Raw genomic sequence first — 10,941 nt, 5'->3', positions numbered from 1 at the left:
GCCCCCAGCGCGCCGGCCCCGCCCCCGTCGCGCCAGTCCGGACCCGGGGCGCCGGCTGGATCGGCGCATGCGCGCAGGTGAACCGCAGCGGGGGGACTGGGGGCGAGCCTTCGCGCCGCTGCGTCTGGGCTGTGCAGCCGGGGCGACACGGGGCTGTAGGATCCAGACTCCAGGAGGAGCTGCCCGGGGTGTGGCCGGCGAGGTCGCAGGACCCTCCTTGGGGAGTCCTGTTCCTCCACGCCCCTCGCCCCTCGCGGGGGCTCCCGCGGCGACCTCCGCGCGCGGAGTCGGGGACCCACAGCCGCTGGCCGGAGCAATGGTGCCACCTAGCGGACGGTGCCGGCGCGGCCCACGGGGCGGCCGCGGGGACCCCACCCTTGAGGAGGTGCCGCAGGAGGACTGGGGCGGCGCTTCAGCACCATCGTGGGCCGGACAGCGCCCCCCACCCGCGGGAACGGGCCTCAGCGCTCCCCTGAAAGGGGCCCAAGAGCCAGCAAGAACCCCGAACCTCCCCGGACCGCCCCAGACCACCCTTGGTTTGCAAAGCGCTCGGTCCCTGGAGCCCCCTCCCCTACTTGCCCAGAGCAGCGCAGGGCCGCGGAGGGGAGGGTCCCACGTGTGACTAGCCACGCAGCTCTTCCGGACGCCCATCGCTCAGGTGTCACTCGAAGGGAGCTCCGAGGGGTCCTGCGCGCCCAGAAACCTGCAAGCTCAACTCCCTAGCCCAGGGAGTCCCGGCACGTGGGGTCGGGCCGGCGCTAGGACCCAGCACAGCCGGGAGTCCGGCGGGTCCTGGGAGGCGGCGCGGGGGAATCCGCGGGCGCTAGGGCCGCGCGGAGTGCCGGCGCGGGGCGGGGCGCGCGCAGGCGCACTCGGCGGCTGCATGGAGCCGGAGCCGGAGCCGGAGCCCGCGACCGTGGAGGTGCCCGCGGGGCGCGTGCTGAGGTTCGCCGTGGGGCGGGCAGGCTGCGGGGCGGGCGCGGCTAGGGGCACGCGGGCCCCGGCCGCGCGGCGCTGACGGCGCGTCCTCTGCTCCCCCAGCGCCCGGGAACTGCTCGCCGCCCGCTCGCGGCCCCAGAAGCTGCCCCAGCGGTCGCATGGCCCCAAGGACTTCGTCCCCGACGGCTCGGCGGCCCAGGCCAAGCGCCTGCGCCGGTGTCGCGAGGAGCTGTGGGGACTGCTGGCCGAGGAGCGCGTGGAGCGCGTGTGAGGGGGCGGGCGCGCCCGGGGCGGGCGGCGGGCGGGAGGGCGCGCGGGCACTCGCGGGCGGCCCGAGACCCACGAGTCCCCGCCGCCCGGCAGGGGCAGCTTGGTGGCCGCCGAGTGGAGAGCGGAAGAGGGCTTCGTGGAGCTGACGTCCCCTGCGGTGAGCGGGGCGCCCCGGGGCAGGGGGACCCGCGCCCGCCTGGCCCCTGGGTGACCCTGGCTCCGGCTCCCACGCAGGGTAAATTCTGGCAGACCATGGGCTTCTCGGAGCAGGGCCGGCAGCGGCTTCACCCCGAAGAGGCCCTGTACCTGCTGGAGTGTGTGAGTGGGGCCCGGGGCGGGAAGGGAGGAGTGGGGGGCGCGGTTTCTAGCGGTGCGGCCGGGTGGCTAGTGCAGGTGCAGGGGGCCGGGCAGCCTGCCCGCCGTCCTGGGGGGCAGCCGCGTGCTTGCCGTCCTCTCGGTGGGAGCGCCGGTGCCACTGGAGGCAGGAGGTTGCTCCCCTGGGCTGAGCTCCGGCCGCACTTCCAGGGCTCCATCCAGCTGTTCCACCAAGACCTGCCGCTGTCCATCCAGGAGGCGTACCAGCTGCTGCTGGCCCAGGACCCTGTGGCCTTCCTCAAGTACCAGGTACCTGCCACCCTCAGCCACCCGCTGAGCCCGTGAGTGTTGGCCAGTGGGGAGCCAGGCCCTGTGCCTGGGCTACGCCTGGCACAGACCAGGGAGGCCCAGGCCCTCCTGCTGGCAGCTGGATAGTGACAGGGACGTTGTGGGGAGAAGCGAGAGTCTGGGATGTTCATCCAGGTGAAAGAAGGCAGAGATGTTTGGCCTGGGGTGTTGGTGTGGCCGGCTAGCAGGGAGGGACAGGAAGTGGACAGACCTCAAAAATGAGTTGGAGGAAGAAGGGACGGGACTTCGCCGATGGACTGGACGTCAGGGTTGAAGAAGAGAATTGAGGGTCAGGCCCGTGATTTGATGGCTGAACAGCGGTGACATTGTTTTCTAGCTGGGGAAACCGGGGAGGGGAGCGGACGCGGGAGGCTGGGGTGGGTCAGAAGAGCTGGGTGTCAGAAACGTTCATTTCGAGGTGCCTGTTGGACATTCACGCAGGGAGCTGGGCAGAGGCCGAGAGTGTGGGGAGAGGTTAAGGCGAGGGACACGCGTGGGCACAGGAGCACGTGGCCAGAGGAGAGCGCGGGGCCTGGGACCTGGGGCGGTTAGGGAAAGACGGGGAACAGGAGTGGACCGAGAATGTCCAGGGGCGCAGGAGAAGTCAGGGAGGAGGGCTGAGCTGCGTTTCCCTTTGCTGAGAGGCCAGGCAGGGTGGGGGAGACGCCCCGATTCGTCCCTGTGATACGGGGGCAGGAGACGCGACACAGAGACGGTTCTCACCCGCGTCTGGCACCGTGGGTGTGGGCACGGTTCTTTGCTGCATCCGTTGCTACCAGCTTTTTGGAACTTGCACGTAAGCCTAGAAATTGCTGCGTGTCACTCGTGCCCAGAGTAAGGCCCGGGAAAGGACAGGTACTGGAGGGACAGACCTTGCTTTGGGGGCGTGTGCGATGGCGTGTGGTCCAGCCAATCCCAGGCTTGGAAGTCTGGGGGTGTCCAGGAGAGGAGTGGAAGGGGTGCAGGAAATCTTGTATCTGCAGAAACTCTTTCGTGTGTTAAAGAGTGGGTATCTGAGCTTTTCTTCCTTTTTCTTTTTTAACCTCCGAGGTCTTCAGCCACCTGAAGAGACTGGGCTACGTGGTTCGACGGTTCCATCCAAGGTCAGTCCCTGTGCCTTCGCCCTCCCGCTCATTCCCGTCCCGGGACCTGGCCAGTGAGCCTCAGGAGGAAAGTGGCCCTGCACCTAGAGCGCAGCTCCCTGGACGTGGACCAGGGGCCCGAGGTGGAAGTGCTCTGTGGAGGGCTCGTGGGGACAGGTCCCGTCCTTGTGCTTTGTCCTGGGTCGTCAGGCGACCACTGAGCCCCGCAGCTCACTGTGTGTCCTGGGATGCAGGGTGGGACTGCGCCTGGCTCCTGGGAGGTGTGGGGGCAGATTTGCCGAGTAAGGACCAAGTAAGGAATTCACAGTTGTGAGGTTTCACGTGACTCGTGCGAGGGTGGGTGTTCTCTGTCACCTTAGAATCCAGCGTTGCTAAGAGCCTCAGACTTTGACGGTATGTCGTGAAAACCTGAAGAGACGCATCCTTTACTCCCTAAGGGTGCGGTCTGGCCTAGAGAAGTAGCGCGGATGTGCGCACGCCACACTGTTCGTGCACTAGCACTCGCTGACCACTGGCCGGTGCCAGGCCCTGGGTCCGTTTCTGGAAACGGCAAAATCACGGCCCTGCAGAGCTGGCACTTCCCCGGGAACTCCGAGTCGGTGTGCTTGGAGGTCTGTGTGTTCAGCAAGTGCAGGCGGATTACCAGGAGTGCGTCCCTCAGAGCAGGACGTCCACTCGGACTTTCTGTGAGCATGTCCTGTCTGTGCACCGGACATGACCTGTGCAGCCATGGCACTGAGTCATTTTGACTGATTTAAATTGAACTTAAATAGCTACTTGTGGCCAGTGGCTGTAGTGATAAGGGGTCATGTTCGTAGTAATATTATTAAACAAACAAAAAAAAGGGATTGCAAAGCATTTTGTTGGTGCATTGCCATTTTTGTCAGAAAAAAAAAGCATGGAGCAAGGTTAGTGTATACATATGAGGCTGGTAGAGCTTTTAGTTTTCATTTTAATTTTTCTGTATTTTCCAAGCCTTCTGGCTCTATGTGGTTTTTCTCACCAGTGATAAATCACTTATTGCTGACTCTGGGAGTCCTAACTCCAGAGGCCTGGGGGCGTCTGTGGACTCCCTCTGTGGACCCCTTGTGCAGATCCGTCCGGGGCCCTGACCAGTCCCGCTTGGGCATCAGGGTGCAGAGGTGGAGCTGTTGTCCCCAGCCCCCACGGTTGTCACCCCACAGCTCTGTCCTGTCCCCATACGAGAGGCAGCCCCCACCGTTGTCACCCCACAGCTCTGTCCTGTCCCCTTACGAGAGGCAGCCCCCACCATTGTCACCCCACAGCTCTGTCCTGTCCCCTTATGAGAGGCAGCCCCCACCGTTGTCACCCCCAGCTCTGTCCTGTCCCCTTACGAGAGGCAGCCCCCACCATTGTCACCCCACAGCTCTGTCCTGTCCCCTTACGAGAGGCAGCCCCCACCGTTGTCACCCACAGCTCTGTCCTGTCCCCATACGAGAGGCAGCTGAACTTGGATGGCAGCGCCCAGCTCTTGGAGGACGGTCCTGGCAAGAAGAAGAGGAGGAGTTCGAGCTCTCGGTAGTGCTCCCCCCCAAGGCCACCTGGGAGGGCTCAGCCTTAGAGCCGGCCTCGGGCGGCGGCACATAGGCTCAGGGCAACACCAGGGGCCGAGTGCAGCTCAGCCACCGGAGCAGATGCACTGCTTTTCCCGCGTCCCTCAGGTCCGTGAGTAAGAAGGCCAAGGCGCCGGACGACTCCCTGCAGCCTGAGATCCTGGCGGCCTCCGGCCCTCCTTCCTACAGCCAGCACGGCCCACGTGTGGAGGAGAAACCCCAGGAGTTGAGCCCAGGACAGGGCCCAGCCAGCCCCTTTCCTCTTCCGGGGTCCCTGGAGCCCTGCCCTGGCCTGGCCGGGGAGGGGATGGGGTGCAGCCGGCAGAGCGGCCACGTGGAGAATGGGGTCACGGGGGCTGCTAAGCCGCGCTGGGACTTCTCCCAGATCTCCTTCCCCAACATGGCGCCAGACAGCCGCCACACCCTCCTGCCAGCCCCGGCCCCAGAGCTGCTCCCCGCCAATGTTGCGGGGCGGGACACAGATGCCGGCTCCTGGTGCCAGCAATTGAACCAGCGGAAGGAGAAGCTGTCCCAGAGGGAGCGGGAGCAGCAGGTGGAGGCGCGGCACTTCCGGGAGGACGTGAACGCGGACCCCGAGGTGCGGCGCTGCTCCGGCTGGCGGGCGTACAAGGAGCTGCTGCAGAGGCGGCACCGGGAGAGGAGCCAGAGCCGGCCGCCGCACCTGTGGGGCCAGCCCGTCACCCCGCTGCTGAGCCCTGGCCAGGCGGACTCTCCAGGTACCCTCTCCCCCGGCTACAGCCCGGCAGGCTTCTGACGGCTGAGGAGTCAGGATTCCGAAGGGGTGTGGAGTGGCCAGGTCTGGTTGAGGCACAAGATAGAGGAGCCCACAGGGACAGCCAGATCCTCGGGTGGCAGCAGAGGGCCCGCACGGCAAGGGGGAGAGGCGGTGTGTCAGGCCAAGCGGTCCTTGAAACCACAAACGGTGACGTGGGCGCCTCTGCCCCCGGTGAGCTGTGGTCCTCTCTCCTCCCGCCTCTTGGCAGAACAAGGAGGTAGAGGAAGGCTTGCTCTGTGCTCTTAATTTTGAGCACGGGGCCCTAATGGGGCCAGAATGGTCTGAGCTAAACACATGAACAGGTTCGGAGGTACTGAAAATCTAACCGGGAAAAGGGGGTGGCAGACGCAGAAATGGCGGGAGCGCGGGTGACTGGCCGCCTGCCCACCCCTGGCTCTTGCTCTCCGCAGCCGCCGTGCTTCACCACATCTCTGTGCTGCAGACAGCGCACCTGGCTGACGGAGGCGCTCGGTGAGTGTCCGAGCTGTGCTCGCGGTACCCTGCTTGCCCTGGGGGGTAGGCGGCCGGGATGTAGCTCCTGCGGTTGGTTGTGAGCTGGAGGAGCCTGCCAGGGACCCCTGCCCACGTGCCACAGCTGGTACCCATTCACGGCCAGGGCACGGGGAGCAACGCCAGGTGGGTTTAACCTGGGAGTCGGGAGCCCCTCCCCTTAGAGGACACGGCTTCCTGGAACTGGTGGTGGGCAGGAAGGGTGACGGGGACAGTCTGTGTCCTGAGGTTTCCCATCTCCGCAGGCTGCAGGGCAAGGCCGGGGACCTGGAGATCAGCTTTGATGTTTACCAGGCTGACGCCGTGGCCACGTTCCGGAAGAACAACCCTGGCAAACCCTATGCCCGGATGTGCATTAGCGGGTACGAGCCGGGCGAGCACCGCCCCAGGCTGCTGCCAGCTCTCTGGCCAGGGTGCCGATGGCCTGAGAGGAAGCTGAAGTCCGGAGAGGTTTAGTGGCCCACACAAGGTCTTTCTCCCCTGCGTTGGTCCCTGTGCAGCAGAAGGGATGTAGGTCGGTGGGGTTCGTGGGCACAGGGCTCAGAATTCTCTTCCGGCCCCCTGCAGACCCAGGGCTGGGGGCTCCCCGGTGTCCAGTTTGCAGGCAGAAGAGCCCAGATGCTAGAATTCTTGCTCCCCCACCCCTGGCCCCCATCTTCCTTGCCTGGGAGCCTGGGAGGGGCTCAGAGCCCAGGATGGTCAGGTCTGAGAGCAGCCCTTGTCCGTGCAGGTTCGATGAGCCGGTCCCCGACCTCTGCAGCCTCAAGCGCTTGTCCTACCAGAGCGGGGACGTCCCCCTGCTCTTCGCGCTGGTGGACCATGGCGACATCTCCTTCTACAGCTTCAGGGACTTCACGCTGCCCAGGGACCTGGAGCACTGACCACGCGGCTGGGGGCGGAGGGGCTGCAGCCTGCCCTGGGGAGACCTGGACTGTCTGTTCTCAGGGACCATCCAGCGGCCTCCCGGGCCTGGACTCTGACCTGTGGTCTGGACCTTGGCCCTGGTGCCTGACACCACTCCCCTCCTCCCTGCCTGGCCGCTGCACGCTGCCAACGCCCGCACCCGGGATCGCCGCCTTGCAGGGACCCCTTCGGAACTCAGACCCGGGCAGAGGAGGGGGCCCAGAAGAGAGGACTCTGTGCCTTTAACGAGAGGGTGCCTGCTTCTTGCCATAAAGCCAAAGCCATTAAAAACGGATCTCTTTATTTTTGTGCGTGGTTGGATATGCCGGACAGACCCCCAGCCTCTCCTGTTTGGCCACTCACTGGGAGGCGCGCGCTTTGGGGCGGCGGAGGGAGGGAGGGCCTCTCTTCACCAGAGCGGGGCGGCTCAGGACACAAGGGTGGCCGGGAGGCGCCGGGTCGGTTTAGTTTGACGCTGCGCCCCGGGGGTCTGCCAGCTGCTGCGGGGGGCGCAGTTCTAGCCCTTCGGCTCCCGCCTCTCCAATCCTCTCCCTGGCTTGAGCTAGAAACTCCCGCCGCTGCTGGCCTCCGCAGTGGACACGGAGGAGGGTCCTGGTTTGGGGCCCACCCCAGGGAAGGCCTCGCCCCCAGCACCACTCCTCTGCGCGGTGCGGGAGGGCGAGGCCCGGCCCAGCGTCCACCGCGGTCTCCAGGGCTCGCACCCTCGGGAGGAGCCGCCCGCGGGGCCCCTCCGGTCTGGCTGGCAGGCGTTCCGGGAACTATTTCCTCTTCCAGGAGGCGGCGGGGCACTGGGCGCGGCGTGCTGTCCTGCGGCCAGGTGCGCGCAGGTGAGCCGGGGCGGGCCGGGCGCGCCCCGCCCCCGCGCTCCCCGGGGCCGCGGATTGGCCGGAGCGCGGCCCCCGCCCCCGAGGGCGCCCCTGCGCCCCCGCCCCGCCGGCGCAGGCTGGGGGGCGGGGCGGGGAGGCGGCCCCCGCGGCGGGCCGGCTCGCCCTTTATGTAAATAGCGGCCGCTCCGCCCCCGGGCCGGCCGCGCCGGAGGTGAGCAGGAAGCGACGGCCGCCCAGCAGCCCGTGGGCCGGCGCGCGGAGCCAGCGGAGCGGCGCCGGGGGACGCCGAGGCCTCGGGCGGGGCCGGCCCGGGTTGCAGGTGAGGCGGCCGCACGGACCCCACTGGGCGGGCGGCGGGCCGAGACCCCCGGGCGGGGCGGCGAGGCGCGGGCGGGGAGGGCTGCGCGCGGGGCCGCCCGCCTGGCCCTCGCCCGGGTCGCTCGGCTCGCCTGGGAGACGGACACCTGTGGGAAGTGCCGCCGGGAACTTTTCCGTCAGACCCGCCCGCGGCGAGCGAGCGCGGTTTGCGCGACAGTGGTGGCCTTTGAGAGCGGGGGAGCAGGTGCCCGCCCGAGTGGGTGCGGGGGGCTCCGTGCGCGAGCGGGGCCGGGGACCCCGGACCCACGTGCAGGGCGCGCGCCTCCGGGCGCCCCTTCTGCGCGGGCGGCGGCTGGAGCGCGCTCCCTCGGAGGCTTAGCCCTGCCATCTGGGCTGCCTCCGGCCGGCCCTTTGTGCGTCCTAATCCTCGGGCGCAGGAAGCCGGCGGGAGGGACTTCGGCCTCGGGGCCTCTCTCGGCGCCGCGCACCTTCGGACACCTGTAGGCGACGGCCCCCGCCCCGCTTTGCACGCCGGCGAGTGGGGGGGGTGCGCGGCGGGACGTGGCGAGCGGTGGAAAATTCTTGCCGAGGGAAGTGTGCCTTGGTGTGCTGGACGGCTGGTGGCCACTCCGGTGGCTGGCCGCGACTGTAACCAGGACAGCAGGTGTGGCCCTTTGAGGCTCTCACCTGAGACAGGTGAGCCTTGGGTGAGGAGGGCGGGGCTTACACTCGGCCCCCAGCCCCCCCTCCCCAGCGGCTCCACTTGCAGGTGCAGGCCGCCCCAACCTGGGCTCGGGAGACGCCTGTCACTCCGCACAGGGGATTCGGAGCGGGGAGGGAACTGGGAGGGAACGGGTGTGTCGGGGTGACCAGGAAACCCAGGTAGGAAGAACAGCTGCCGCGATGGGCTGGGGCCAGCGCCTGGGAGCCCGAGCTTGGCGTGGCTTTTGAGGGAAAGGTCTGGGTGTGTGCCAGGCGCTGGGAAGGTCGTGGGAGATTCGTCAGCTTTGGAACTCCCCATGGTGCCAGCAGTCATTGAGGCTCTGACCAAAGCCCCCTCCTGGCCTCTGAGGTTAGCCTGGCTCCGTCTGTGTGGGCCCCTGGACGCTCTTTCCGGGGCCCCAGGTGCCTCAGTGACGCTGCGGCCCTGGTCTTCCTTGAGGAAAGAGGGTCCCATCAGTGACAGGTGGATATAACTTAATTCTAATAATCTCTGAGTAGACACGGTATTGAAAGAAGGGGGGGGCACCGTGGCTCACTTGGCTAATCCTCCACCTGCGGCACCGGCATCCCTTATGGGCACTGGGTTCTAGTCTCGGTTGGGGTGCCGGGTTCTAGTCCTGGTTGCTCCTCTTCCAGTCCAGCTCGCTGCTGTGGCCTGGGAGGGCAGTGGAGGATGGCCCAAGTGCTTGGGCCCTGCACCCGCATGGGAGACCAGGAAGAGGAACCTGGCTCCTGGCTTCAGATTGGCGCAGCTCTGGCCGTTGTGGCCATTTGGGAGATGAACCAATGGAAGGAAGACCTTTCTCTCCCTCACTGTAACTCTACCTGTCAAGTAAATAAAAAGAAAATGAGGCCCAGAATCCCAGGTGACCCCCATTGTTTTAAATAACGGAGAGGCCAGAGTAGGGGGGAAAGCATCAAACATCTTAGGAGGCGTGAAGATGGAAAATTTTTAATTTGCAAGGCAGAGACAAAGACCTGAGTCTCCCCAAATGCCCACAACAGGGGGGCGGGGCCAGGCTGAAGCCAGGAGCCCGGAACTCCGTGTGGGTCTCCCGCGTGAGTGGTAGGCACTGTAGTACGTGAGCCGTCACCTGCTGCCGCCCAGGGTGCGCCGTAGCACACTGCTGGGCATGCAGGCCAACCCAAGCAGCTCTTAGCTGCCGCGGCACAGGCTGGCCCCCGGTGCGGTTTGAAGCCAGGCCTGTGGAGTGCTTGCTGGGGACCGACCTTGGGTCACCTGAGCCTGTTGTGGCGCCTGTCACTGTTGCCGAGAAGATGGGACGCATCATGGACAAGTGTGGCTGGGTGCATAGCAGGCACGGGAGGAAGGTGAACATCTTGGCTTCCCTGAACGAAAGCGTTGGTTGCTCAGATCTTTGGGTTGGTCCTGGGTTTTTTGGAAGAACCTGAGGGGCGAAGTGAATTTGACCCCGGCTGGCCGAGGGGTTGCAATTTAGTGACCTTTCAAAGCCTCTGCAGGTCGCTGCTTTCTTTCCTTTCCTTTTTTTTTTTTTTTAATCTTTTTTATTTGAAAGTCAAAGTTACACAGAGAGGAGAGACAAGGGTAGAGAGAGGTCTTCCATCTGCTGGTTCACTCCCCCAGTTGGTTGCAGTGGCTGGAGCTGAGCTGATCAGGAGCCAGGAGCTTCTTCCAGGTCTCCCACTTGGGTGCAGGGGCCCAAGGACTTGGGCCATCTTCTGCTTTCCCAGGCCATAGCAGAGAGCTGGATGGGAAGAGGAGCAGCCGGGACTAGAACCGGCGCCCATATGGGATGCTAGCACTTCAGGCGGCGGCTTTACCCACTATGCCACAGCGCCAGCCCCATGGTCGCTGCTTTTCAGTGAGGAGGCTCGCGGAGGTAGAGGCCAGGGGCCTCTCTTGGCCTGTGCTCCGGTGGCCTTTGATACTTCCCTTGCTCCGTGGGAGAGTCGGGAGTGAGGGCTGATCGAAGACTTAGCTTAGAGCCCTTCCAGGGTGCAGAACCTAATCTGCCCTAGGCTCTGGCCAGAGGGTCCCTGCGTGCCCGCCTCTCCCAGGCCGGGGGAGGAGCGCATTCCTGAGTGGCTCTGTTGCCATTAAGCTTTTCTGGGAGCTCCAAGTGCCTCCTTTCAACCTCATTTGGGGGAGGGGGTGTTCTCTCCTGCCAGCACTTTCCCAAGCCCCTCCCTCCAGGAGAGAAAGTGGTGCCCGGAGCCCCTGCCCCCAATCCTGCTGGAGAGTGTCCAGGGCTGGGTTTCCTAGGGGCTTACCCAACCCTCTTGGAGACTGCTGGCAGCAGCTGTTGAGGCAC

At 65.7% G+C, this 10,941-nt stretch overlaps 2 protein-coding genes across 8 annotated transcripts in view; both read left to right on the top strand.

The window, feature by feature from the left end:
• The first annotated feature begins 113 nt into the window (after positions 1-113).
• On the top strand, positions 114-7,061 carry TSEN54 (tRNA splicing endonuclease subunit 54). Of its 3 annotated transcripts, none has more exons than XM_070060323.1 (11): positions 114-945; positions 1,042-1,206; positions 1,303-1,366; positions 1,444-1,527; positions 1,735-1,833; positions 2,923-2,975; positions 4,437-4,514; positions 4,658-5,286; positions 5,756-5,816; positions 6,101-6,217; positions 6,586-7,061. In XM_070060323.1, the coding sequence occupies exons 1-11, from the start codon at positions 884-886 to the stop codon at positions 6,734-6,736; spliced, it is 1,563 nt and encodes a 520-aa protein (XP_069916424.1). In that variant the 5' UTR covers positions 114-883; the 3' UTR covers positions 6,737-7,061. The 3 variants fall into 3 exon arrangements, with proteins under 3 accessions (XP_069916424.1, XP_069916423.1, XP_069916425.1); XM_070060322.1 differs by having other exon boundaries at positions 121-945; positions 4,413-4,514; XM_070060324.1 differs by having other exon boundaries at positions 789-922; positions 4,413-4,514.
• Positions 7,062-7,771: 710 nt separating this feature from the next.
• The window catches only part of LLGL2 (LLGL scribble cell polarity complex component 2), a 33,523-nt gene continuing 30,353 nt past the window's right edge, over positions 7,772-10,941 (top strand). For 3 of the 5 annotated variants that reach the window (XM_008250954.4, XM_008250953.4, XM_008250955.4), the window contains exon 1: positions 7,773-7,925. The gene's annotated coding sequence lies outside the window, so the exon portion shown is untranslated. Of the gene's footprint in view, positions 7,926-10,941 lie in introns of all 5 variants that reach the window. The other 2 variants (XM_070060318.1, XM_051838389.2) reach the window with 2 other exon arrangements.

Source organism: Oryctolagus cuniculus, chromosome 17 (genome assembly GCF_964237555.1).
Source record: "Oryctolagus cuniculus chromosome 17, mOryCun1.1, whole genome shotgun sequence".
In the NCBI taxonomy this organism is placed as follows: Eukaryota; Metazoa; Chordata; class Mammalia; order Lagomorpha; family Leporidae; genus Oryctolagus; species Oryctolagus cuniculus.
The sequence above is the reverse complement of the archived record's forward strand: the minus strand, read 5'-3'. Positions and strand labels throughout refer to the sequence as shown.

Bases quoted from the DNA above. Each gene is read 5' to 3' on its own strand.
- TSEN54 (XM_070060322.1), top strand. From the start codon at position 884: ATGGAGCCGGAGCCGGAGCCGGAGCCCGCGACCGTGGAGGTGCCCGCG. The intron at 946-1,041 runs GTTCGCCGTGGG...CTGCTCCCCCAG, and splicing joins CCCGCGGGGCGCGTGCTGAG to CGCCCGGGAACTGCTCGCCG. The intron at 1,367-1,443 runs GTGAGCGGGGCG...GCTCCCACGCAG, and splicing joins TGGAGCTGACGTCCCCTGCG to GGTAAATTCTGGCAGACCAT.